Source organism: Scyliorhinus canicula, chromosome 2, assembly GCF_902713615.1.
Source record: "Scyliorhinus canicula chromosome 2, sScyCan1.1, whole genome shotgun sequence".
In the NCBI taxonomy this organism is placed as follows: Eukaryota; Metazoa; Chordata; class Chondrichthyes; order Carcharhiniformes; family Scyliorhinidae; genus Scyliorhinus; species Scyliorhinus canicula.
The window spans coordinates 82,481,604-82,509,553 of record NC_052147.1 but is presented as its reverse complement, the minus strand read 5'-3'; the positions used below and the strand labels follow the sequence as shown (position 1 = coordinate 82,509,553).

Sequence of the window (27,950 nt, the reverse complement as noted above, 5' to 3'; positions counted from 1 at the left end):
CCCTCTCTATCTCTCCTGAAGAATATTTCGTTGCCAATCTTGCCCTTCCCTCAACCAAGTCTCAATAATACCAATAACATTATATTCCCAGGTACTAATCCAAGCCCTAGGTTCATCTGCCTTACCTGCTACACTTCTTGCATTAAAACAAATGCACCTCAGGCCACCAGTCCCTTTTGCGTTCATCATCTCTTCCCTGTCTACTCTTCCCCTTAGTCACATTGAGTTTATTATCCAGTACCTTCCTGGCTTTAGTTGCTGCCTCTTTACTGACCATAACTTCCTCATTTGGTTCCCATCCCCCTGCCACATTAGTTTAAAACCTCCCCAACAGTGTTAGCAAAAGCACCCCCTAAGACATTGGTTCCAGTCCTGCACAGGTGTAGACCATCCGATTTGTAATGGTTCCACCGCCCCCAGAACCGGTTCCAATGTCCCAAAAATCTGAATCCCTCCCTCCTGCACCATCTCTCAAGCCACGTATTCATTCTGACTATTCTTGAATTTCTACTCTGACTGTCTCATGGCACTGGTAGCAATCCTGAGATTACTACCTTTTGAGATCCTACTTTTTAACTTATCTCCTAACTCCATAAATTCTGATTGTAGGACCTCATCCCGTTTTTTTACTTATATCGTTGGTGCCTATATGCACCACAACTGGCTGTTCACCCTCCCCCTTCAGTATGTCCTGCAGCCGATTGGAGACATCCCTGACCCGAGCACCCGGGAGGCGATATACCATTCGGGAGTCTCGTTTTCAACCACAGAAACAAAAGAACATAAGAACTAGGAGCAGGAGTAGGCCATCTGCCCCTCGAGCCTGCTCCGCCATTCAATGAGATCATGGCTGATCTTTTGTGGACTCAGCTCCACTTTCCGGCCCGAACACCATAACCCTTAATCCCTTTAATCTTCAAAAAACTATCTATCTTTACCTTAAAACATGTAATGAAGGAGCCTCAACCGCTTCACTGGGCAAGGAATTCCATAGATTCACAACCCTTTGAGTGAAGAAGTTCCTCCTAAACTCAGTCCTAAATCTACTTCCCCTTACTTTGAGGCTATGCCCCCTAGTTCTGCTTTCACCCGCCAGTGGAAACAACCTGCCCGCATCTATCCTATTCCCTTCATAATTTTAAATGTTTCTATAAGATCCCCCCCTCATCCTTCTAAATTCCAACGAGTACAGTCCCAGTCTACTCAACCTCTCCTCATAATCCTACCCCTTCAGCTCTGGGATTAACCTAGTGAATCTCCTCTGCACACCCTCCAGTGCCAGTACGTCCTTTCTCAAGTAAGGAGACCAAAACTGAACACACTACTCCAGGTGCGGCCTCACTAACACCTTATACAATTGCAACATAACCTCCCTAGTCTTAAACTCCATTCCTCTAGCAATGAAGGACAAAATTCCATTTGCCTTCTTAATCACCTGTGGCACCTGGAAACCAACCTTCTGTGACTCATGCACTAGCACACCCAAGTCTCTCTGCACAGCGGCATGTTTTAATATTTTATCGTTTAAATAATAATTCCTTTTGCTGTTATTCCTACCAAAATGGATAACCTCACATTTGTCAACATTGTGTTCCATCTGCCAGACCCTAGCCCATTCACTTAACCTATCCAAATCCCTCTGCAGACTTCCAGTATCCTCTGCACTTTTCGCTTTACCACTCACCTTAGTGTCGTCTGCAAACTTGGACACATTGCCCTTGGTCCCCAACTCTAAATCATCTATGTAAATTGTGAACAATTGTGGGCCCAACACGGATCCCTGAGGGACACCACTAGCTACTGATTGCCAACCAGAGAAACACCCATTAATCCCCACTCTTTGCTTTCTATTAATTAACCAATCCTCTATCCATGCTACTACTTTACCCTTAATGCCATGCATCTTTATCTTATGCAGCAACCTTTTGTGTGGCACCTTGTCAAAGACTTTCTGGAAATCCAGATATACCACATCCATTGGCTCCCTGTTATCTACTGCACTGGTAATGTCCTCAAAAAATTCCACTAAATTAGTTAGGCTTGACCTGCCCTGTCTACTCCCCTTACGATTGAATCCCCTATGACTATAGCCCTGCCAGTCTTTTTCCCATCCTTCTGTGCAGCAGAGCTAGCCACGGTGCCATGAGCCTGGCTACTACTGCCTTCCCCTGGTGAGCCATCTCCCCCAACAGTATCCAAAACGGTATACCTGTTTTGGAGGGAGATGACTGCAGGGGACACCTGCACTGCCTTCCTGCTATTTCTCTGCCTTTTGGTCACCCATTCCCTGTCTCCCTCACCAATTCTAATCTGCGGTGCGACCAACTCACTGAACGTGCTATCCACGACCTCCTCAGAATCACGGATGCTCCAAAGTGAGTCCATCTTCAGCTCCAGAGCCGTCATGCGGTCTAACAGGAGCTGCAGCTGGACACACATCCCACACATGAAGGAGTCGGGGGCATCGGCCACGTCCCTGAACTCCCACATTGCGCACGAGGAGCATAACACGAGTCTGGGATCTCCTTACACTTTACCTTAACTGATTACAAATATAATATAAATAATGAATAAGTGAAAGGAATAAAGATTTTACTTACCAATCAAAATCCTCACCAACACACGAAGAGTTAAATTTCTCCCAGCTGCTGCAAATTGGAGCACTTTCCTTACCAGCCAATCAGGTCACTGCTTTGCTGTGACGTCACTCTTCAAATTTATCCCCAAAGACCCTGTGGCCGCTGTTTAATCCGTGAAGCAGCTAGTTTACATACTCACCGCTCCACCCACGACAACAGCTGAATTCACGCCAAAAAGACTCGAATCCGCGAAGCAGCTAGTTTAAATACTCACCGCTCGTCTCTGTAGCTCTGCCCACTCCAACAGCTGAATTCCCGCCAAAAAGACTCGAATCCGCGAAGCAGCCAGTTTAAATACTCACCGCTCGTCTCTGTAGCTCTGCCCACTCCAACAGCTGAATTCCCGCCGAAAAGAGCAGAAACTTCATAGAGCAGACACAAATCAGGCTTTGTATGTTTAAATCAAAATAAAGACTAAACATGGAATAAAAAGGGCAGTAGCAACATGGATAAAATAATTAGCGGAATAACACGAGGCCAGTAAATAGCAGGAGAGACCAAAATGGCGAATTGCGCCGGGCGCCAAACCTTTTGCGGTGCATAAGGCCTGCTCCAATAAGGCGAAATCGGGATCCAGCCATCGCATGGTGAGAAACCAAATATCACCAAGTGGTTGCATGATGGCGATTAGTGGTCCTTTTTAAAAACGTAAACCTGGCACTGTGGGGACCCGATGGGATAAGTAGCCATCTTTGTTCACTGGCAAAGAGCCTGAGGGCACTGGGCTTGCTGCCCCTATACTCGAGGGGGGTGGGGTCCAACCAGGGAGGTGAGGCCAGCCTCAGTTGGGTTGGCCCACCATGGGGGGGGGGGGGGGGGGGGGGGGAGGTCTCTGCCGGGAGAATGTTCTGCCAGGCCATACCCTGGATCAGGTGTACCCATTCCTGGGCAACCCTTATCCCTGCCTATCTGCCTCCCCAACAACCCATAAACCGCGGAGACCTTTGGTCATGCGGCTAAAGGCTATCGCTGATAGGGAATTGGCATTTGTGGTTATGCGAGCGCCTCAAACATCCCAAATAGATTCCCATGGGTGGGCGTGCCAGGTTGGAGGGGGGAATCAATCGGGGAATGGAGGGTCCCAGGCTGGAAGATATTGCTATTTGTCAGTATCTTGCCTTCTCCCAATCCCTTACAGATATGGGTGATATTTTGGACCCCGCTGAACTTGCCCTCGTGGTGCTGCTGGCAGGCCGGGCGGTCAGGCGCCAGAGACTATGGCGGCAGCAGCAGCGTCAACAAAGAGTCGAGGTGGGACTTCCATTGGCACTCACGAGCAGAGTGGCTGCGTCGAGATGAGGCTCCTGCCGGTCTGTGATTTTTCTGACTTTTTCAGGGTTTCCCAGTGGTTCTCTCTTCCTGGGTTTCTTCGGCCTTTGGGGCCTGAGGGACGGGCCTCGGGTTGGTCCGGTTTGGAGCCGGTGAGGAGCCCCGCAGAGTGTCTAGCAGCCGGAGCAGGAGGCATCGCGCAGATGTCGGATGCGTGGGCGGAGCTTGACACGAGGCGAGGCAATCGAGGTGGCAGGCCTGAGTCCAGAACGCGATGTGGAGGGGGAGTAGAGCACACTGGGTGGCTCCCACTGAAAATGGATCTTTGAGGAGTTTGAAGCCGGTCCCCGGGGAAAGAGATTTTTTGATTTTGGAATTTTTGGAAAAATTGGTGAAAATAATTACTTAGTTATTTTTGGATTGAAGAAAGAGAGAAAAAATAATAAGTCGTTAGAGGATGCGAAAAGCAGCTAGGAAGAAGGAAGAAAATCCGGGTTCGCCGTTGAATGAGAATGCCAGCAAAAGCGCTGACAGGATGGCAGATGCAGGACCGCATTGTGGGGCCTCACTACTTACAGTGGAAAAGGTGACCGAGGTGATGGCGGTGGAGCTGGAAAAGCAGTTTGCGAGGCATATGGAGGCTTTGAGGAAAGAGACGGCGAGCGCATTGAAATCATTGGTGGAGGAGGCAATCGCCCCAGTGAGGGTAGTTGTGGCAAAGACATCAGCTGAGATGAGAGAGCAGGGTGAGAAGACGAAGAAAGTGGAGGAAGCCGTGTTATAGCACAGCGACCAGCTCACCTGGATGGGGGACGAGTTGCGGAAAGTGGTGGAGGTCAACAGAGGACTCCGAGCAAAGCTCGAGGACTTGGAGAACCGCTTGAGACGGCACAATCTGAGAATTGTGGGCTTGTCCGAAGGGACAGAGGGCCCAAGGCCAACCGAGTACTTCGCTAAGAAGTTGGCGGATCTGATGAGGGAGGGTGAGAACTCCTCCCAGAACGAGCTGGACCGACCTTATCGGTCATTCAGGCCGAAGCCCAAGGTGAATGAGCCGCCAAGAGCAGTAATTATCTGCTTCCATAAAGTCTGCATGAAGGAGGTGTGAAGCTGGGCAAAGCAGAAGGTGCAGTGGGACGGTTCTGGAGTTCGGATCTAGCAGGACTTGACGGTTGAGTTAGATAGAGAAATACAGCACAGAACAGGCCCTTCGGCCCACGATGTTGCGCCGAACTTTTGTCCTAGGTTAATCATAGAATTTTGGACAATTTGTCATGGCCAATCCACCCAACCTGCACATCTTTGGACTGTGGGAGGAAACCGGAGTACCCGGAGGAAACCCACGCAGTCACGGGGAGGATGTGCAGACTCCACACAGACAGTGACCCAAGTCGAAATCGAACTTGGGACCCTGGAGCTGTGAAGCAATTGTGCTATCCACAATGCTACCGTGCTGCCCTTAAGAAGTTAACCTACACTCCCTTATTCTACCCTAATCCAAGTACCTATCCAATAGCCGCTTGAAGGTCCATAAATTTTCCGACTCAACTACTACCACAGGCAGTGCATTCCATGCCCCCACTACTCTCTGGGTAAAGAACCTACCTCTGACATCCCCTCTATATCTTCCACCATTTATCTTAAATTTATGTCCCCTTGTAATGGTGTGTTCCACCCGGGGAAAAAGTCTCTGACTGTCTACTCTATCTATTCCCCTGATCATCTTATAAACCTCTATCAAGTCGCCCCTCATCCTTCTCCGTTCTAATGAGAAAAGGCCTAACACCCTCAATCTTTCCTCGTATGACCTACTCTCCATTCCAGGCAACATCCTGGTAAATCTCCTTTGCACCTTTTCCAAAGCTTCCACATCCTTCCTAAAATGAGGTGACCAGAACTGCACACAGTACTCCAAATGTGGCCTGACCAAGGTTTTGTACAGCTGCATCATCACCTCACGGCTCTTAAATTCAATCCCTCTGCTAATGAACGCTAGCACACCATAGGCCTTCTTCACAGCTCTATCCACTTGAGTGGCAACTTTCAAAGAACAATGAACATAGACCCCAAGATCTCTCTGCTCCTCCACATTGCCAAGAACCCTACCATTAACCCTGTATTCCGCATTCAGATTTGTCCTTCCAAAATGGACAACCTCACACTTGTCAGGGTTAAACTCCATCTGCCACTTCTCAGCCCAGCTCTGCATTCTATCTATGTCTCTTTGAAGCCGACAACAGCCCTCCTCACTATCCACAACTCCACCAATCTTCGTATCATCTGCAAATTTACTGACCCACCCTTCAACTCCCTCATCCAAGTCGTTAATGAAAATCACAAACAGCAGAGGACCCAGAACTGATCCCTGCGGTACGCCACTGATAACTGGGCTCCAGGCTGAATATTTGCCATCCACCACAACTCTCTGTCTTCTATCGGTTAGCCAGTTTGTTATCCAACTGGCCAAATTTCCCACTATCCCATGCCTCCTTACTTTCTGCATAAGCCTACCATGGGGAACCTTATCAAATGCCTTACTAAAATCCATGTACACTACATCCACTGCTTTACCTTCATCCACATGCTTGGTCACCTCCTCAAAGAATTCAATAAGACTTGTAAGGCAAGACCTACCCCTCACAAATCCGTGCTGACTATCCCTAATCAAGCAATGCCTTTCCAGATGCTCAGAAATCCTATCCCTCAGTACCCTTTCCATTACTTTGCCTACCACCGAAGTAAGACTAACTGGCCTGTAATTCCCAGGGTTATCCCTATTCCCTTTTTTGAACAGGGGCACGACATTCGCCACTCTCCAATCCTCTGGTACCACCCCTGTTGACAGCGAGGACGAAAAGATCATTGCCAACGGCTCTGCAATTTCATTTCTTGCTTCCCAGAGAATCCTTGGATATATCCCGTCAGGCCCGGGGGACTTGTCTATCCTCAAGTTTTTCAAAACGCGCAACACATCTTCCTTCCTGACAAGTATCTCCTCAAGCTTATCAGTCTGCTTCACGCTGTCCTCTCCAACAATATGGCCCCTCTCATTTGTAAATACTGAAGAAAAATACTTGTTCAAGGCCTCTCCTATCTCTTCAGACTCAATACACAATCTCCCGCTACTGTCCTTAATCGGACCTACTCTCACTCTAGTCATTCTCATATTTCTCACGTATGTGTAAAAGGCCTTGGGGTTTTCCTTGATCCTACCCGCCAAAGATTTTTCATGCCCTCTCTTAGCTCTCCTAATCCCTTTCTTCAGTTCCCTCCTGGCTATCTTGTATCCCTCCAGCGCACTGTCTGAACCTTGTTTCTTCAGCCTTACATAAGTCTCCTTCTTCCTCTTAACAAGACATTCAACCTCTCTTGTCAACCATGGTTCCCTCACTCGACCATCTCTTCCCTGCCTGACAGGGACATACATATCAAAGACACGCAGTACCTGATCCTTGAACAAGTTCCACATTTCACTTGTGTCCTTCCCTGACAGCCTATGTTCCCAACTTCTGCACTTCAATTCTTGTCTGACAGCATTGTATTTACCCTTCCCCCAATTATAAACCTTGCCCTGTTGCTCGCACCTATCCCTCTCCATTACTAAAGTGAAAGTCAGAGAATTGTGGTCACTACCTCCAAAATGCTCCCCCACTAACAAATCTATCACCTGCCCTGGTTCATTACCAAGTACTAAATCCAATATGGCCTCCCCTCTGGTCGGACAATCTACATACTGTGTTAGAAAAGCTTCCTGGACACACTGCACAAACACTACCCCATCCAAACTATTTGATCTAAAGAGTTTCCACTCAATGTTTGGGAAGTTGAAGTCGCCCATGACTACTACCCTGTGACCCTTGACAAAGAGACGAGCGGCATTCGGGCGGGTGAAGGCGGCACTGTACAAAAAGGGGTTGTGATTTGGTACGGTGTACCCGGCGAAACTGAGGCTAATGTATAATGCCTTTTATTTCAAGACAGCTGAGGCGGCTGAGGCGTTTGTGAGGGCAGAAAGCTTGGGACAGATGTGAGGAGCGGAGATGGAAGAGAGACTGTGGACTGTGATTGGGGAGCTGGAAAATGTACAAAGTCATAACTTCCTTTTTACTGATTTGTATTGTAATTTACTTCTCTTCACATTGTTACAGAGTTCAAGTTATTGGTTGGGTTGATTGGCATTCTGTGTTGCGATGGCGATATCTTATTTTAGTGAATTGTATGGGCTGGATTGTTGTTTTTGGTTTTTCTTTCTCTGGGACTGGGTGGGAGGGGACGGTATACCGTGGCGGGGGGAGCCACTGGCGCTGGCTAACTAAAGTCGGCTAGTGAACGAAGGTGAGGTGAGAGGAAGGCTGCGGACATTGGAGCCTGGGTAGCAGGTTTCGATGGGCCTATGAGGCGAACGGGGGGGTATTGAGGCTGGGAGATGTTTTTTCGAGAGGAAATGTGGGGGGGGGGGGGGGGTTCGATGTTAATAATGGATAGGGATGGGTCAGGCTCACGGGGCAGGGCCCGGTGGTATGATGATGGTGGATAAGAAGGGTGGGGGGGGGGGTGAGAGACCCCCAGTTAGGATAGTCATTGATGTGTTGGGTATGCAGGGTCTGTGATGACTGCGTTTACCAGAGCAGTAGAAGGGACAGGCTACCAACACTTGTAGAAGTACAACTCTATTTTATTTAACTATGAGCTGTTAAACATACTTGCACTGTGGGTCGACACTATGTTAGGTTGACTGAAGACCTATGGCTAACCTGACCAGACTATACTGCTAGCACATGGCAGATGCTTGTGCTGCTGATTACGGGCTCTGGCTATCTCAGAGGCTGCATCCCGAGAGAGCGGGAAAACTAGTGCCCTCTAGCTTTATAGTGACCGTGCCCTGTCTGGCGATTGGCTGCTGTGTTCTGTGTGTTGATTGGTCTTTTAGTCTGTCAGTCAGTGTGTGTCTATGCACCATCATATACTTGTGTGTATATTATGACATCTCCCCTTTTTTTAAAAAAAATTATGTGTACGTGGCAATAAATAGTCTGATATGTGAATGTCCCTGACTATGTGGGAAATATGAGCATATTTACAGGGCTATACACAAAATTGCTAACATATATACACGGGAAGGTGTCTAGTGCAGATAGACTGTATGTAACGTAACACGGAACATGAACAAACTAGTGAACGAATAAACATGGTAACGAAACAATCAGTCCATGAGTTTAGAGAGATCATAAATTCAGGCAGTTCATAAATTGAGTCTCTGTGGTGGGTGCCGAATTCTGGTTGTCCACCTCAAGGGTGGGTCAGGGGCCGCCTGCTCTGGAATGGGCGGGACTGTGTCAGTCTCAGAGGGTGGCAGCACAAAAGGTAGATCTGCAAACTGTGTGATGGGCCTGTCCTGAGGGCGAGGCAGGGCATGACGATCTGGCGGCGAGCGTGGAAGGAGTTGTAGTGCCTGCCTATTTCGGCGAAGAAGAGAGCCATCCTGCAGATGAACCAAAAATGACCTGGGGGCCACTTGTTTGAGTACCACAGCGGCGGCAGACCAGCCACCTTCAGAAAGTTGGACACAAACCTTGTCATCAGGAGCAAGAGCAGGGAAATCCGTGGCGCGGGCGTCGTACGCCGATTTGTGTTGGGCCCGAGACAACTGCATTCGTGCAGGACCGGAAGGTTGTCCAAGTCTGGGACGGGTATGGCCGGCACCGTCGTTCGCAACGTGCGGTTCATCAACAATTGAGCTGGTGACAGGCCAGTGGACAGCGGAGCTGACCTGTAAGCAAGTAGTGAGAGGTAAAAGTCGGATCCCGCATCGGGCGTCTTGCACAGGTGTCGTTTGACAATGTGCACCCCCTTCTCAGCTTTGCCATTGGACTGGGGGTAGTGGGGACTGGAGGTGACGTGCGTGAAATTATATTGCCGGGCAAAATTGGACCACTCCTGACTAGCAAAACACGGGCCATTGTCGGACATGACCGTGAGCGGGATGCCATGGCGAGCGAAGGTTTCCTTGCACGCACGGATGACCGCTGTCGATGTGAGGTCGTGTAGCCTAACTACCTCCGGGTAGTTAGAGAAGTAGTCCACTATGAGGACGTAGTCCCGGCCTAGTGCATGGAAAAGATCAATGCCAACCTTGGTCCATGGGGACGACACCAGCTCATGTGGGTGCAAGGTCTCTTTTGGCTGAGCTGGCTGGAATCGCTGGCATGTCGGGCAGTTGAGAACAGCGTTGGTGATGTTCTGGTTGATGCCAGGCCAGTACACTGCCTCACGGGCCCTCCGGCGGCACTTCTCCACCCCCAGGTGACCCTCATGGAGCTGCTCAAGGACGGGTTCCCGCATACTGTGAGGAATGACAATCCTGTCCAACTTTAGCAGAATTCCACCTACCACTGTCAGGTCATCTTTGATGTTGTAGAATTGCGGGCATTGGCCCTTGAGCCATCCGTCTGTCAGATGGCGCATGACACGTTGGAGCAGAGGATCATTGGCTGTTTCACGACGAATCTGGAAAAAAAGAGTGCCTGGGCCTTCTCACGGGAATTGTCAAATTCCATGACTATGTTTATGGACTCCCTAAATTTACGGTCGAACCAGACCACAGGCCATTGGTCAACATTATTTAAAAGGACCTTGACACCGTGCCTGCAACGCATCCTCCTTAAACTCAGGCGGTATGACTTCGAACTGGTCTACACCCCGGGTAAGGAGCTCATCGTCGCCGATGCACTCTCCCGTTCTGTCACTACGCCCTGCGACCCGTCGGGCTTAGTCTGCCAAATTGATGCTCATGTTGAGTTCTGCGCATCTAACCTGCCCGCCACGTATCAACGGTTCATTGAAACCTACTTGTGACAATAAGCGATTATTATTATTGCGTCTAAGTGCTCCCACCAGCGGGAAAACAGGAGTGTTTCCTGTTGTCGTAGGAACGCTGGTCACATGCCATTCTTTGGCACTTAGAGACTTTTTTAACAGGGCCAGGTGTTACTTTGGTCTTGAAAGGGGCAGGGCCTAAATTTTCTGACCGGTCCTGCACCTTATAGATTGATCAGACCTTTAAAAATGGTAGGTGTACCTGCTCTTTTTTTGGAAGCTCTTCAGAACAAAGAGACAGCCTCATTAAATAAAATTGCAGTTAGAAAAAACACCTGCTCAAATGAGGAAGCAATTTAGAGTTTTTGAATTATAGAATCATAGAATTTACAGTGCAGAAGGAGGCCATACGGCCCATCGAGTCTGCACCTGCCCTTGGAAAGAGCACCCTACTCAAGCCCACAACCCATTAACCACAGCTAATCGTTTTTGAACACTAAGGATAATTTATCAGAGCCAATCCACCTAACCTGCACATCTTTGGACTGTGGGAGGAAACCAGAGCACCCAGAGGAAACCCACGCAGACACAGGGGAAAAGGTGCAGACTCCGCACAGACAGTGACCCAAGCCGGGAATCGAACCTGGGACCCTGGAGCTGTGAAGCAACTGTGCTAACCCCTGTTATATCATGCTGCCCTATAATACTCCTATTGAACTCCTATACAGCTGTAAAAATAAACAATGGTATAACTTCCTTTGAAACTTCCTGTACCTGTTGATCAAGAGGCTTGTAAAATACAATGGATCAGAAAATTGAATGTAAACAATGCAGTTCAAAACGTTTAGGCTTCTAAGCACAAAGGCTTGAAAAAGTTAAAGAAGAATGAAATTGACTGTGATAAAAGTACTTCATCTAACAGTTTGACATTTTAGATGAGAGTTTAAGGGCGAGATTTTCCATCCCGCTGTACCCATTTTCTGGAGCGGCGTGCCTCCGCCAGCAGCGGAATTCTCCATGGTGGCAGCCGGCCAATGGGGTTTCCCATTGTGGGCACTCCCACACTGTCGGGGAAATCCACGGGCATGAGTGCACTGACGGCGAAATGAAGAATCCCGCTGACGGTGAAACCAGCCCTAAAGGCTTTAAGGCTACAGAGGGAACACTTTCACCTTCATCTGACAGATCATTAAAGTTAACATGCTGGGAGAGGATTTAAAGGATTTAAGATTACAAAGGGAACACTTTCACCTTCTTCTGACAGATCTTTGAACTTGCTGGGAGAGAAATCAAAGGTTCAAACACATCAGAGAGGAGACTTTAAAATTAAACTTTAAAACACTGACTAGTTTAAAGGGTTTAAAGTGGAAACCTGCCAAATGACCCCATCCCGGGAAAGACCCCCGACCTGAGCCCCTCCAGCCCAGTACAACCCCCCACCTCCCCAGAAGGACCCCCCCCCCCCCCCCTCAGCATCCTCGAGGAACATGTAGGAAGGGTACTCATCCCTTTGCGCCCCCCCCCCCCTTCGGAGTGCAAGGCACCAGGTCTCCACTTATCATTACTTGCACCACGTCATGCCAGCATGACTCCCGGCTTGTTTGGGGTGGGGGTGGGAGGGTGGAGAGACCATCCCAGGAGGCCGGTGAATTGGGATTCCTGCCCAATAATGTTGAAATGAAGTTTAATTAGCTGTTTGCATGTTCCCGTCCAATTTTGGCAAGAACCTCATTGGGGTCGATAAGTCGGGCCCGGAGACTTACAACGGGTTTGATACCCGGCAGGTATCCCATTTTTGCCCTCATGCCCGATTCAGTGGGCCGTCACTATTTCCGCCTGGGGCTAGCAGGTCCGGAGAATCTCCTCCTGTACCTTTGGGAATGCAACACACTTCAGTTTCATAGCATTGTGATTAAATTTTTTAAAATGTGTATTTAGACGGCAAATAGATGTCTGGGAGGTTTCACAGCCAGTCACTATTGTAAAGGAGGGAAACATGACAGGGAAACTAATATTTCCCCAATTGAAGCATGAAAGATCTTTCTCCACTGATGCGTTGTCTTTTCTTGTTGTTTATTCCAGTGGTGTGATTAACACTTTGGGAGGAGTAGTTCGTCTTCAGAAACTACCAGGACAGGAAAATTATCAGGCTTCTTCTGCAAATGGGATAAGATCCTTATCACTTCCTCGATGGATGAGCTCCTTTTCAGTATCCAGTGAGCGTCACTTTATTTTCCTCAAGAATTTCAACTAATAAATGAGCAAGTGGGGTTGAAATTAGAAAAAAAGAAGAGTGATTGGATACTTTCTCAATTAATCACCTTCTCATGAAATTGCACATTTTGATTGGGAAGTATCAGCAATCATTAAATGTGGAGAAAAAAAAGAGTTGTGTCCTCAGCAAGGTGTTTTTACCAGGCTTTATGCAGTCTGGCAAAATTTAAATTCCAGAAGTACACTTTCAAGAGTTGAGCACTGTGCTATCGCTAGGGAAAGACATCTGCGTAGGATTCCCTGCCAGCTGCCGCTGGTGGCGGAGTTCCCGATGTGGCGGAGAATCCAGCATCAGGAGAATACGGAAACCGTTTCCAATGTTCCGGTACCCCTCTCGAGGTTCGTGCCCCGTGCCAGTGGGAGGATGTAATTAGGTTAAAATGATCCAGTTGCACCTTATTAATAGGGCACCAGATTCTCCTTGCATCCTCGATTCCCTGGCCCTCTGGGCCATGATTCATGTGGGCGTGAATTGGTATAAATATTTACCAGCGTTGCCCTGATGTGGTGGACCTAGTGGTGGGCCAAGGGGGGTAAGAATTTAAGATGACCCCCAAATCCATCAGAGGCCCCCCCACCAGAAACCGCATCACAGACACCCATCAGATCACTGGTGTGGGACTCAAACCTCAATGTCTATAAACACCTAGGAGTTAAGTGCTTTCACTTTCTCTTTTTCTCAGCAGAAAGCACATAACTGCTTTTGATGTGATCATGAGCTGTCAATCATAGCTAGATGTTTATAAACATTGCGGTTAGTTTCACAGCAGGGTACTTGAGGTCTGTTATGGGCCAAGGTTTAGAGAACCCCAAAGTGTATCATGGAGTTCACCTGACCCACAACTTTTAATAGATTGTGGTATGGGGAGCATACGGCCCACTCTACAGGTGTGGTACAGCAGAAATGGAAAAGTATTTTTTAAAGCAAAACAATGTTTATTCTATGAACTCAAGTTAACCTTTTTAAAACATGCAGTGAACATCTTAGCAACCATTAATACAAATATAACCCCCAAAAAATGCAACACTAAGTAATCCTTAAGCTGTCCTTTTAACATCCATAAGACTTAAAAAAATAAATTTTAACAGAAGCACATCAGGTTAAAAGTCATTACTGAGAGCAGTTGTTAGTTTTAAATCACCAAAGGATCGATTTACAGTTTTTAGATTACAGAGAGAGAGACACTAATACCCCTTCTGGTTGTGACTGCAGCTATCCAGCTCTGAAAACAAAACTAAAACACACCCTGCAGCAAACAGCCTAAAACGAAAGTAAAAAGCTGACAGACAGCCTAGCTCCACCCACTCTCTGACATCACTACAGTAATAAACACCCAATTCTTAAAGATACTCTCACACAACATCTCCCCCAAGAAAAAATAATAAACCATCAACTTCAAGATGGTTTCATTTTCCACCTTTTCACTATCCTTTAAGAAATGCACACAGTAAATACACTTTTTCGTTTAGAAAAAAACACACGCAAACAGATATAATAATATAGTCCCTTTTTTTTTTGTTCTTCCTCCAACTGAAATCCTTCTCGATTGACAGTCTCTTTGAACAAGGAGGTCCTTGCACGATCCGTCCATTTCTCTACGCCTCAGCATTTCTCTTTAAAGTCACATAATTTAGTTCAATCTGATCAGAGTCCCTTGTAATTCTCCAATACATGAACATTGGTTATCACAGCTTTCACGCCGTCAAATGCCTGTTGAAACTCCGCTGTCCACTGAAATTTTCAACGTTTCTTCAGCAAGTCCATCAGTGGAGCAACCACGGTACAAAACCTTTTCACAAATGTTCGATCAAATCCACTCATGCCAAAAAATCACATTATTTCCCTTCGTCTTGAGGGTATTGAAAACTCCTCAATAACTGTTGGTTTCACATCCCGTGTGACCATTCGACCCTGTCCGATTGTATGGCCAAGAAAAGTGACTTGGGCTTTTCCAAATTCCCTTTTGGCCAGGTTTATCACCAGACCCGCCTCCTGAAGTTGATCGAATAACTCCATCAGATATTTTAATATTCTTTCCATGTCTGGTTGAAAATTACCAGATCGCCGATGTATACCGCACAATTAGGTAATCCTGAAAAGACTTTGTTAGTTAACCGTTGAAATGTGGCTGGTTTTTCATGCAAAATGGCATAACTTTGAATTGGTATATACCATCTGGAGTCACAAAAGCTGAAATCTCCTTCGCCCTTTCGGATAAAGGTACCTGCCAGTAATCTTTAAGTAAATCCAGTTTGGAAATAAAAACTGATTGTCCCACTTTCTCAATGCAATCCTCCAAATGTGGGATAGGATATGAGTCCGTTTTTGTAACTGCATTAACCTTTCTATAGTCCATACACAACCGTTGGGTACCGTCTGGTTTAGGCACCATCACTATGGGTGAGCTCCATTGGCTGCAACCCACTTCAATTATGCCATTTTTAAGCGTCCTCTCAATCTCTTTGTTAACCTGCGCCAATTTTAAAGGGTAAAGTCTGTATGGATGTTGTTTGATTGAAGCAGCATTTCCCACATCTACATCATGTATAGCCATTTTAGTACTTCCCAAATTAGCTCCACAAACTTACCCATGTGATATCAACAACTCTTTCAGGTCAGTTTGTTTTTGCTCTGGATGATAACTCAACAATATATCCGAATTTTTAAGAACATCCTCGTTTTCCAATTTAATTTGACGTATGTCAAATTCACAGTCATCTGGATTTGGTTTGTCCCTTTGAATTAGAATCATTGAAACCTCCTCCTTTTTCTCTCCTTCCCTTTCAAAGTACCTTTTCAGCATATTGACATGACACACTCGGTGAGTCTTTCTATCTGGTGTTTTTACCACATAATTCACCTCACTTAATTTCCTTTCAATCTGATAAGGTCCACAGAACCTAGCTTTTAAAGGTTCACCTACCACTGGTAACAATACTAAAACTTTATCTCCACTGGCAAAACTATGAACTTTGGATGTCTTGTCCGTGACCCATTTCATCACACTTTGTGCAACTTTTAAATGTTGTCAAGCCAATTCACCTGCTCTATTTAATCATTCCCTACAACTTAACACGTAATCCAATGATGTAATTTCCGATTTCTCACTCACCAATTTTCCTTAATCAATTTAAGTGGTCCTCTTATCTCCTGACCAAAAGCTGAAAAGACTGATTAGGTGCATCCCCAATTGCAAACAGTACGAATGGAATTCCTTTATCCCAATCCTCTGGATAATCTTGACAATAAGCCCTCGACATTGTCTTTAATGTCTGATGCTATGTTTCTAACACTCCCAGCGATTCTGGATGGTACGCAGTTGATTTAAATTGTTTTATTCCTAAGCTAACCATCACTTCTTTGCATAACCTAGAGGTAAAATCTGATCCTTGATCCGATTGTATTTCTGTGGGTAGCCCATATCTAGTAAAGAATTTAAGTATTTCCTCCACAATCTTTTTAACTGTAATATTACGTACTAGAATGGCCTCTGGAAACCTAGTAGACACATCCATTATAGTAAAAAGCTATTGATTCCCACTTTTTGTTTTAGGAAGCAGTCCTATGCAATCAATTAGGACCCTTGGAAAAGGTTCCTCAAATGTTGGAATGGGTATTAAGGGTTTTATCACTGCTTGAGGTTTCCCTATCACTTGACATGTGTGACATGATTGACAAAATTTAACTACATCTTTATGTCGTCCAGGCCATTAAAAATGTTTTTGGATTTTAGCTGAGTTTTCCTTATTCCCAAATAACCTCCCACTGGTACCTCGTGCAACTCGCAACACCTCCTTTCTATACCCTACTGGCAATACTACTTGATGAACTTCTGCCCACTTTTCAACGGCCTGCATATGTAAAGGTCTCCATTTTCTCATCAAGAAATAACACTCTGGTATACACGCAGATTCCACTTCTGTGTTTGCTTTCTGATACATCCGGTTGATTTCTACATCTTTCTGTTGTAACTCCGCCAATTTTCGTGAACTAAAAATATCCGCCTCATCCTCCACCTGTTCTTGTTCTTTTTCAACCCTCTGATCAAAAATCGTTTCTGATAATTGCACTTCAACTTTATCTTAACTCTTTGATTTCTCCTCTTCTCTTAACATGTGACTTTACGACCTTGTTACTACACAATCCAGAAAAATCCCAGGATATTCGTCCACTGGCTTATCAACCACAGTAGGCATCACTCCCACATGTGATCCAGCTGTATCATTATCCAAGATAAACTGTATTTCTGAACAAGATAGTTTCCCAATACTCCTACTACCACTTCATCAGTCTTCACTGGACTGTCCAACCTTACCTTATATAATGGAACACTACTCCTCTCACCCTGAATTCCACATATTACCACATTTTCTGGCAACATTCTTCCCAAACTACATAACTCCTCATCTCTTACCATCAAATCTTGACTAGCTCCCGTATCTCTTAAAATTGTGACTCCTTTACCTGCTCCTCCTGATACACATGAGTAAACTTTACCCACACAAGTAAATTCTTTAAAGAGATCTGGCACCTTCTTATAAATCACCTCTCGACCAGGCTGTACAATCTTTTGCACCTCCTTCGCTTCACTTGGTCTTTCCTTTGCCACTTTAACAAACCCCACTGCCTTATCCTGTTTTACCACATCAGCCTTCCCGGTGCTTTTCTTCAACCACCAACACTGTGACTTTACATGGCCTAGTTTATTGAATGAAATGAAAATGAAAATTGCTTATTGTCACAAGTAGACTTCAATTAAGTTACTGTGAAAAGCCCCTAGTCGCTACATTCCGGCGCCTGTTCGGGGAGGCTGGTACAGGAATTGAACCGTGCTGCCTGCCTGCCTTGGTCTGCTTTAAAAGCCAGCGATTTAGCCGAGTATGCTAAACCAGCCCCTGATTATAGTGAAACCATTTGAAACTTTTCATTTCTTTTCCACCCTCCTGGATTTCTTTTTTAATCTGAGGTACAGTCTCCTTATTACCTCCCATGAGATCACCTTTGCCTCTACCACTTGAGTATTTCTCATGTGCCCAGTTTCTATCCCTCAGGCAGAAATTGATGTTGGAAACCAAACGTTGATTTATGAACTAATTCATAATCATCTGCTATTTCTGCTGCTAATCTCGCAGTTTTAACCCTCTGTTCTTCCACATGAGTTCTCACTACATCAGGAATTGAATTTTTAAACTACTCCAATTTCTCTGAGAGCTTCATAGGTTTGGTCTATTTTCAAAGCCCTTATCCCGTACCAGTCTCCCCGGACAGGCGCCGGAATGTGGTGACTAGGGGCTTTTCACAGTAACTTCATTGAAGCCTACTCATGACAATAAGTGATTTTCATTTCATCTATCAAAATTGCTCTGTTTGATCCTTTCAAACTCCATGTGTGTTTGACCAAATTCTTTCCTTAAATTTATGAACCTTTGTAAGCTTCAGGCACTAGTTCATATGCATCTAAGATGGATTTTTTCACCTCCTCATATATCCCAGATACCTCCTCCGGTAGTGATGCAAACACGTCACCTAGCCCTATCTACCAGCTTTGTTTGAATCAGTAAAACCCACATATCCTGTGACCATTTTATTTGTTTAGCTACCTTCTCAAAATAAATGAAAAAGGCTTCTACCTCCTTCTCGTCAAACCTTGGCAATGCTTGGACATATTTAAATAGATCCCCACCAAGCTTTTGACTATGACCTCTTTCTCACAATCCTCATCACTGTCATCCAACTGTACGTTTCCCTTTATGCCTGCCAATTTTAACTGACTGTCATGTTTCATGGCCATTTTCTGAAGTTCAAACTCTCTTTCTTTATCTTTTTCCCTGATCTGTATTTCCCTTTCTCTTTCTTTTTCCTCTCTATCTCTTTCGTATTCAAGCTGCTTTAATTCTTTCTCATGTTCCATTTGTTTAATTTGTAATTGAATTTTTGCCATTTCCAATGAGTCAAACTGTATCTCGGGCAACTTTAAATGCTTAGCCACCACCATAATTACCTCATCTTTTTGCATTTTGTCAGATAATGTTAACTGCAATGTTTTTGCCAAATCTAACAGTCTGTTTTTAGTCTCTGTCCGTAAGGTACTGCGTGTGACCTTCTCCACCCCCAAAAACGTCTAAACCTCTGAAAGAGCCATTGTCCACAACACACGCCCATTTATAAACACCCATTTCTTAAAGGTACTCTCACATGACAGGTCCATACAAGTGTAAAGGGAAATAAATTAAACAATTCTGACTGCCTGGAGGAGATCAATTAGTCTGGTAAACGTATTTTCACTTTGAAGTGAATAGAAACCTTGCAGATCAAAGCGTCTGAGGGGATTTAATCCCTGGTGATGTGGTTTTTGCTTTTGATGAAGTTACAGCTACTATTTTCTCTGCCTGAGGCAGCTACTTTAAGTTTTAAAGCAGTCATTTTTTTTACTGTTTCTGTGTGGACTGGTCTTTAGCTTCCAGCAGGGCTGACTGATGGGGGGGGTCTCTGTTATAGGATGGTCTCTATTATGGGGGGGGTCTCTGATATGGGGAAATCTCTGGTGGGGGGGATGGGGGTTCGATTCACTCGTGTGTGTGTGTGTGTGTGTGTGTGCTCTGTGGGGGGGGGGGGGGGAGCAGCAATTCCTGTGCTGGGGTTGTGCCAGAATTGCGTTCTGGGTGCCGGCGGCTGGATCTCGCTGTCAGGCTGCCTGCTCAAATAGCAGGATTCACGACGGAATCCCTTGCGGCCCTCACCATACATAAATTTGCGTGGCAGGGGACAGTGAATCGTCTCTGGGCGCTGCTCACAGCGTGAGCAAAGAGGCAATTCAGTACCAGCGGGAGTACATCTCCCATACGGACAATCCTGCCCGGACTGCTCATTATCCATCTGTAAGTTTGATTCAAGTATTGCAAAGTTAATTCAGATTTAGGTCGTCTTGTTTACGTGGTTGAAGTTGTACCAACTTAAAATTTAAAATTTGAGCACGTGATTGCTAACTACGGGCTGGATTCTCTGTCACCCACCACTGTACAGAGTTCCCGATGTGGCAGAGAATCCAAGGTCAGGTAAAAAAGGGCTGATCCGTTTTTGATGCTATGGTCCCCTATTGGCGGCGGCATTAATGTGGGATTTCCCTTGAAAATACCCCATGCCACTGGGAAACCCATGAGCAGATTGTTTTGCCAATGGGATCAACGAATCCTGCTGCCAGTAAATGGCTGGCACAGCTTATTCATATGTGGTTAGCAGGAGGGCGCCACACAGCCCATTGATCCCACTTGCATTCAGACACAAAGGATAGATTAATGCACAAGACAAACATATTGGGCAGCACGGTAGCATTGTGGATAGCACAAATGCTTCACAGCTCCAGGGTCCCAGGTTCGAATCCCGGCTTGGGTCACTGTCTGTGTGGAGTCTGCACGTTCTCCCCGTGTGTGCGTGGGTTTCTTCCGGGTGCTCCGGTTTCCTCCCACAGTTCAAAGATGTGCAGGTTAGGTGAATTGGCCAGGCTAAATTGCCCTCGGGGTCCAAATTGCCCTTAGTGTTAGGTGGGGTTACTGGGTTATGGGGACAGGGTGGAGGTATGGGCTTGGGTAGGGTGCTCTTTCCAAGAGCCGGTGAAGACTCGATGGGCCGAATGGCCTCCTTCTGCACTGTAAATTCTATGAAAACAAATATTCTACATCCATACAAAAATGTGCCTCACAATTGTGTAGGAACTGACATACCTCGGGTATATGTGCATCCGTCTTTGAAGGTGACAGGACATATTGAGAGAGTGGTTAGCAAAGAATATGAGATGCTGGATTTCATAAATAGAAACTTTAAAGAGTGAATGTTTGCTGAGCCTTCATAAACTCTGGATATGCCCCAACTGGACTGGTGCCTCCAGTTCCGGTCACCACAGATTCTGGGGAAGAGTTGACGATTTCAAATGGAAACTGCTGGGCACTTGAGGGAAATTAGCCTGCAGGGTTACGAGGAGCAAATGGCCTATGGGAACAGTGTTCCTCGGTTGTGCAGGAACTGAGTTACCTTGGCGCGTTTGTGCATCCACCTTTGGATTTCTCCGAGGAAAGCTAGCATGGACTCAGTGGGTTGAATGGCCTTCTTCTGTGTTGTAAATGACTCTGATTCTAATTAGTTTGAAATCATAACCTTAATTTCTTCTGCAGAAGTTGAAAGGCAAGCACTTGAAGTATCTGGACAGCCAAAAGCAACAATAGTTCCAACCGTTGGTGCGTATTGTTTAGCTGGAAATCCCAGCATACTGTATGTTACCTTATTGGAATGGAATTCATGCACGAAATGTAACGACGTCAGTTCTACTTGACCGCATATAAATTGATTTCATTCAATATTCCATTCATAAGAGGGCTTTTATTCCTATTTTGAGTGGCTAAAAATGTCTAAAATTAGTAGCAAGTCCTCTAAAATCTCGGCTTTTAAAATTTGATCACTTTTTTTCCAATCACCTTATTCACTGTTTTTTTTAAATATATTTTATTCAAGGCATTTTCAGATTATATGCAGAACAAATATAAAAAACTTTGTTCAAGTATTTCTCAACATGTCAGAACTAAACTTTAAAGAATCGAGTAAAAAAAAAGAAAAATCCCCAAAAAATCCCACTCCCGAAACCACCTCCCCCCACCCAGCCACCCACTGGTCATCACCCACCCCTCTGCTGACACTTACCAATCCTTAAAGAGGGAGATGAATGTGAATGGAAACCCTCCTCTGATCCCCTCATGGCAAACTTTGGGCTGGATTCTCTGATCCCTGACTCCGAAATCGCATACAGTGATGGGGATGAGAATCCCCGATAACGACAAAATTGGGGGCGGCGCCGCTTTCGCGATGCTCTGTCCCCTGAAAAAGGGCGTACTCGCATGCCATATCCAAGGCCTCAGGTCCGCGATGCTCCATCCTGGACCGGCCCAGTTCCTGACGGAATTGGACTCTCGTGGTCTCACCGGTCAGGAACTCAGCGTGGCGGCTGTGGACTCAGTCCAGAGCTGCCACAATCGGGGGAAGGCCAATCTGCAGGCGGGGGGGGGGCTTTATTAGGGGGCTGAGGGCACTGTAGGGGGGGCAGTCAGGGGCGCGTGAGCCGACCGAAGGGGGGGGACTATTTTTGCGGTCCGGGTCCGTGGGCTGTGTCAGCCATGAAGCACGGAGCGGCTGCTGCAGGCCGTCGCCATATGCATGCGCAGCCACGGACCCGGCAATGCCCTGGGCCAGATCGGCAGCTAGAGCTGCTATTCCCCCCCCCCCCCCCCCCCGGAGCAAGGAATCGGTGGCCGTTTTGCGCCAGATTTCCTGCCGTAAAACATCAACGTTTTCACGACTCAGTCTCCCAAATGGAGAATCCAGCCCTCTATCTTTTCCAAATGGAGGAATTCTGCCATATCACTCACCCATCTCGCTGTATTAGGCGGCTCTGGGCTCGCCAACCAAACAAGATCCTCCTCCAGGCTATCAGGAGGCAAAGGCTAACCTGTCTGCCTCTCTCCCCGTCTGCAATCCCAGATCCTCTGAAACTTCAAAAATCGCCCACCACAGGCTTGGTGCTACATTCAGCCCTACAAACTCTGATATAGTCCTAGCAAAGGATTCCCAAAACTCACCCAAGGCAGGACAAAAGCTTTTGGGTGTGGTCTGCTGGCCCACTGGATGATCACCCACATTTATCCACCTCTGGAAAAAAGCGACTCTACGTGACTTTGTCATGTACATTCTCCACCACCTTACATTGAAGCAAACTTAACCTCGTGCACCAGGAAGTTGAATTTATTTTCCTCAGTGTCTCACTCCAAATCCCTCCTTCAAAGGTTTCACCTATGTCTTCCTCCCATTTCCCGCTAATGTGTTCCAACAAGGCTTTCTCCCTTTCCATCAGCTGTCCATAAATGTCAGAAACCTCGCTCTCTCCAATCTCGTCCTCTGACACAATCCTTTCAAACAGTGAGGGGGTGACAACCAAGGAAATGTGGCCAACTCTTTTTTTTTTAATCTATGATCAGTAGATACTGGAACCCATGTTGAAATTTCTCAAAGTTCCTCTAATTTTGCAAATCTCCCTTCCACAAAATGATCTCTAAACCACTCTATTCCCTTTCGCCTCCACCCCTTGTATGTTGAGTCCAACACTGCTGGGGTAAATCTATGATGATTACAGGTCAGAGTTCACAATGACATGAACCTCTAAGTTAACAGGTTGCCTGAACTGGTTCCAGATCCTCAAAGAGGCAACATCACTGGACTTATGGAGAACCTCCTGGCGAGAACAGAAAGGACATCAACAGTAGTGCTCTCAAACCTGTCCTCCTACATGAAGCCTCCTGTTTTTGTCTCCGCATTGAACCCTTCTCTGTAGCTCACTTCCGAATCTTCTCCCCATTCGCTGCCCAACAGTAATTTAGTAAATTCGATAAAGCTAAACCGCTTGACCCTCTGTCCTGCTCCAAAAAGACCCTCTGAGTCTATGTAATAACCTTCCCCGCTCATGTAAAGTTCAACATCATCCTGTTCACCCTCATGAAAAAGGATTTAAGCAAGAAGATCGGTTGGTTTTGGAAGATGACCAGACACTACGGAAGGACCATCATCTTCACAGTCTGGATCCTCCCCGCCAGCAAAAATAGGAGAACATCCCATCTCTTGAAGTCAGGTTTAATTTTTTTAAATTTAGAGTACCCAATTCATTTTTTCCAATTAAGGGGCAATTTAGTGTGGCCAATCCACCCAGCCTGCACATCTTTTTGGGTTGTGGGGGTAAAACCCACGCAAACACGGGGAGAATGTGCAAACTCCACACGAACAGTGACCCAGAGCCGGGTTTGAACCTGGGACCTCAGCACGTGAGGCAGCAATGCTAACCACTGCACCACCGTGCAGCCCCAATTTATGTTTAATTTATGGAGCTGTGCCCAGTTATGTGCCATCACGGATTCCTAGATACCAAAAGCTCATTCCAACCAGCGAAAATGGTAGCATCTCCAAATCCCTCCCGTGTATCTGTGCATTGACCAGGAATACCTCGCTCTTTCCCATATTAACCTTATATCCCGAGAACGAGCCAAATTTTGTCATTACCTCCAAAATCCGATCTACACTGGAAACCGGGTCTGTGACATTTAACAGCAGGTCGTCTGCATACAGGGAGACCTGGTTCCCCACTCCTCCTCTCAATTCCTCTCCACTCCATCGATGTTCTAAGCACAATTGCCAATGCGAAAATCATCGGTGACTATGGACATTCCTTGTTCCTCGTTGCAAGCAAAATAACCCGAACTGATGGAGTATGTACGCACATGAGCTGTGGGGGTCTATGTAATAACCTAATCAGTTAACAAACCCTGGCCCAAGACCAAACCATCCTAATATTTGAAAAGGTACACCCACTCGACTCAATCAAAAGCCTTTTCAGCGTCCATATATGTTATTATCTGCGTTTCTGGCCCAATTGTTAAACGACATTTAACAATCCCCTGATATTTGACGATAATTGCCGTCCCTTTACAAACCATGTCTGGTCCTGCACTATCATCCCTGGTATCTGATCTTCCAGGCTCAGGCCCTGGCCAACAACTTTGCATCCACGTTTAGAAGCATAATTGGTCGACGGGACCCATGGTCCTCCTAATCTTTAGCTCTCTTTAGAATAAGTGAAATCGAGGCCTGTGTTAATGAGGGTGGAAGCTCCTTCTTACTCACCGAGTCATTGTACATTCAACCAGGAGTGGTCCCAGAATCGTGGCAAACCTTTTATAAAATTTCACTGGTCATCCATCCAGCCCCGGAGCCTTTCCAGTTTGCATGAGCCGAATGCCTCCCATCACTCCTCCAGTCCAAATGGGGCTCCCAACCCTTGCACCTTGCTTTCCTCCACAACCGGGAAGTTTAAGTCATATTAAAACTATTTCATACATGGGCCTTTTCCCGGAGATTCTGATCTGGAGAGCCCCTGATAGAAGACCTTAAATGCTCCGTTCACCTTCCTTGGGTCAGTGACTACCCTGTCCCCACAGTCCTTTACCCACCTAATTTCCCTCGCTGCCCCCTGTTGCCTCAGCCAGTGTGCACGCAGCCTACTTACCTTTCTCCATGTTCGTAAAATATGCCCCTGACCCGGCATAGTTGTCCCATCGCTTTCCTCGTCAATATCAGATCGAACTCCGTCTGGAGCTTCTTCCTCTCCTTTAATAGATATCCATCAGGAGACTCCAAGTACCTCTATCAACTGCTCCGATGACTTCCACCAATCTCAGCCTTTCCATCTTTTGACTTTATGAGCCTTAATCGAGATCAGCTCACATCTGACTACAGCCTTCAAAGCCTCCTAAAGTGTGGAACGGAAGGTCTCCTCATTTTTGTTGATCTCAATATAGGAGACCACAGCTGCCTCAATCTTTGCACAAGCCCCCCCATCTGTCAGCAAGCCGACATCTAGCCTCCGCAGCGGTCACTGAGTTACCCCTTTCTCCACGCACAGGCACACACCACACCACCCCATCTTCTCCATGAACTCCGATATTTATTTCGCCACCCAGCACTTGGAACATAACTTGGTCCAGCATAGGATCAGGCTCCGTATTGAAATCTCCGCCTATGATCAACTGATGTGTATCCAAGTCTGGGATCTTAGACAACAGCTTCTCCACAAAGTCAGTGTCATCCCAATTGAATAATAAACATTCACCATAGCCATGGGTGTACCTCCCAATTTTCCACTCACCATCACGTACCTACCCCTTGGATCTCCCTCTCGGTTGCTTGCCGAGAAGCTCACCTTTTGCTAATGAGGACTGCCGCCCCTCTCATTTTCGAGTCCAACTTCGAGTGGAACAATTCATAGAATATTAAAATTTACAGTGCAGAATGAGGCCATTCGGCCCATCGGGTCTGTACTGGCACTTGGAAAGAGCACCCTACTTAAGCCCACGTCTCCACCCTAATCCCAGTATCTAACCTTCTAGATACTAAGGGGGAATTTATCACGGCCAATCCATCTAACCTGCACATCTTTGGACTGTGGGAGGAAACCCACGCAGACACAGGGAGAAAATGCAAACTCCACACGGACAGTCACCTGTGGCCAGAATTGAACCCGGGACCCTGGAGCTGTGAGGCAGCAGGGCTAACAACTGAGTCACCGTGCCTAACTTGTCCCACCCATCCCTTCCTCAACCTCATTTGACCTTTGACCTTGAGGTGAGTTTCTTGCATAAATACTATGGTCACGATTCTTCGATCCCGTGGCCAAGTTCTGACGCCGGCATGAAAAGCGGCGCAAACCACTCCGGCGTCGACAGTCCTCGATTGTCAGGTATTCACCCCTACCTAGGTGGCTAGGTCAGCGCCGACTGGTCTCCGCTGCTGCAGCCGGCGTGAGTCCGTGGATGCCCACTACGGCCGGCGTGAGTTTGCACATGCTCGTGGGTTCCCGTCTCCGTGCCGGCCCCTGGGCAATATGACGGAACCCTAGAGGCCCGGCGCGGAGGAACATCGGCCCCCATGGAATTAGCCCGGCCGCCGAATGGTAGGCCCCGAACGCGGGCCAGGCCACTGTGGAGCCCCCCCCCCCCCCCCCCCCCCCCCCCCCCCGTGTCAGAATACAGGAGGGAGATAGAGAACCTAGTGGAGTGGTGCAGCGACAACAATCTATCCCTCAATTCCAGCAAAACTAAAGAGCTGGTCATTGACTTCAGAAAGCAATGTACTGTACACACCCCTGACAGCATCAATGGGGCCGAGGTGGAGATGGTTAGCAGTTTCAAATTCCTAGGGGTACACATCTCCAAAAATCTGTCCTGGTCCACCCATGTCAACGCTACCACCAAGAAAGCACAACAGCGCCTATACTTCCTCAGGAAACTAAGGAAATTCAGCTTGTCCACATTAACTCTTACCAGCTTTTACAGATGCACCATAGAAAGCATACTATCACAGCCTGGTATGGCAACTGCTCGGCCCAGGACCGCAAGAAGAGAGTCAGAAAACACAGCCCAGTCCATCACATGAACCTGCCTCCCATCCATTTACTCCATTTACACCTCCCGCTGCATGGTGAATGGTCAAAGATCCCTCCCACCCGGCTTACTCACTTTTCCAACTTCTTCCATTGGGCAGGAGATACAAAAGTCTGAGCAAATGCACAAACAGACTCAAAAACAGCTTCTTCCCCGCTGTTACCAGACTCCTAAACGACCCTGTTATGGACTGACCTCATTAACACTACACCCCTGTATGCTTCACCCGATGCCGGTGCGTCTGTAGTTACATTGTGTACCAGGACCCAGCTGTGTCCCAGTCGGATGCTGAGCCTCTGGAACAGGTTCACCAAAGCCGATACAGACACTAGATTTAGAGGGAGATGTCAACAACCCTCCAGCAGGTCCAGATCTGATTGGAGGAGTCCCAGAAGCTACAGATGTAGGAGATGGCATCAGTAATGTGTGGCACCGAGGCGAACACTGCTAGGGTGGCAACCGCAGTGGAGAGACTTGTGCATGACGTTAGCAGCATCAGTGGAGATGTCTAAGATGTGGCTCAATCAATGCATGTCCTGGTTGTTGGGGGATGTGTCCAGGTCACTGAGGAGCATCACCAAAGCCATCGACACTTGCTGCATTGGGGAGCCACGGGGGCTGGCGCCGAGGTAGCCGGGGCTCGATCCAGCTGACTCTCCGTACCGAGATGCACCAAAGGGCCCTTTGGGCACCAACCGGATGGGGTGCTGGGTGTCAACCAGGAGCCATCCTACAGAGTGGCGACGGCGGCCACCTGCACCCCTGAGATCTCTGAGGGTTATCAACACCCCCTGCCCCTGCCTTCTCCGGCGCCTGGCCTACCACCAGCACCACGAGGGCAGCTTCCACTGGGTCCAAGATATCATCCATCGCATGTAATATCTGTAAGGAATTGGAGAGAGGTTGGGAGACTGATAGCAGCTG

At 46.9% G+C, this 27,950-nt stretch overlaps 1 protein-coding gene across 1 annotated transcript in view; it reads left to right on the top strand.

Annotated features, from left to right (window-relative positions):
* The window catches only part of coch (coagulation factor C homolog, cochlin (Limulus polyphemus)), a 147,760-nt gene that overhangs the window by 27,491 nt on the left and 92,319 nt on the right, over window positions 1–27,950 (top strand). Inside the window, 2 exon segments of the mRNA XM_038781460.1 lie at window positions 12,807–12,940; window positions 21,168–21,230. Coding sequence (XP_038637388.1) covers window positions 12,807–12,940; window positions 21,168–21,230 — 197 coding nt within the window.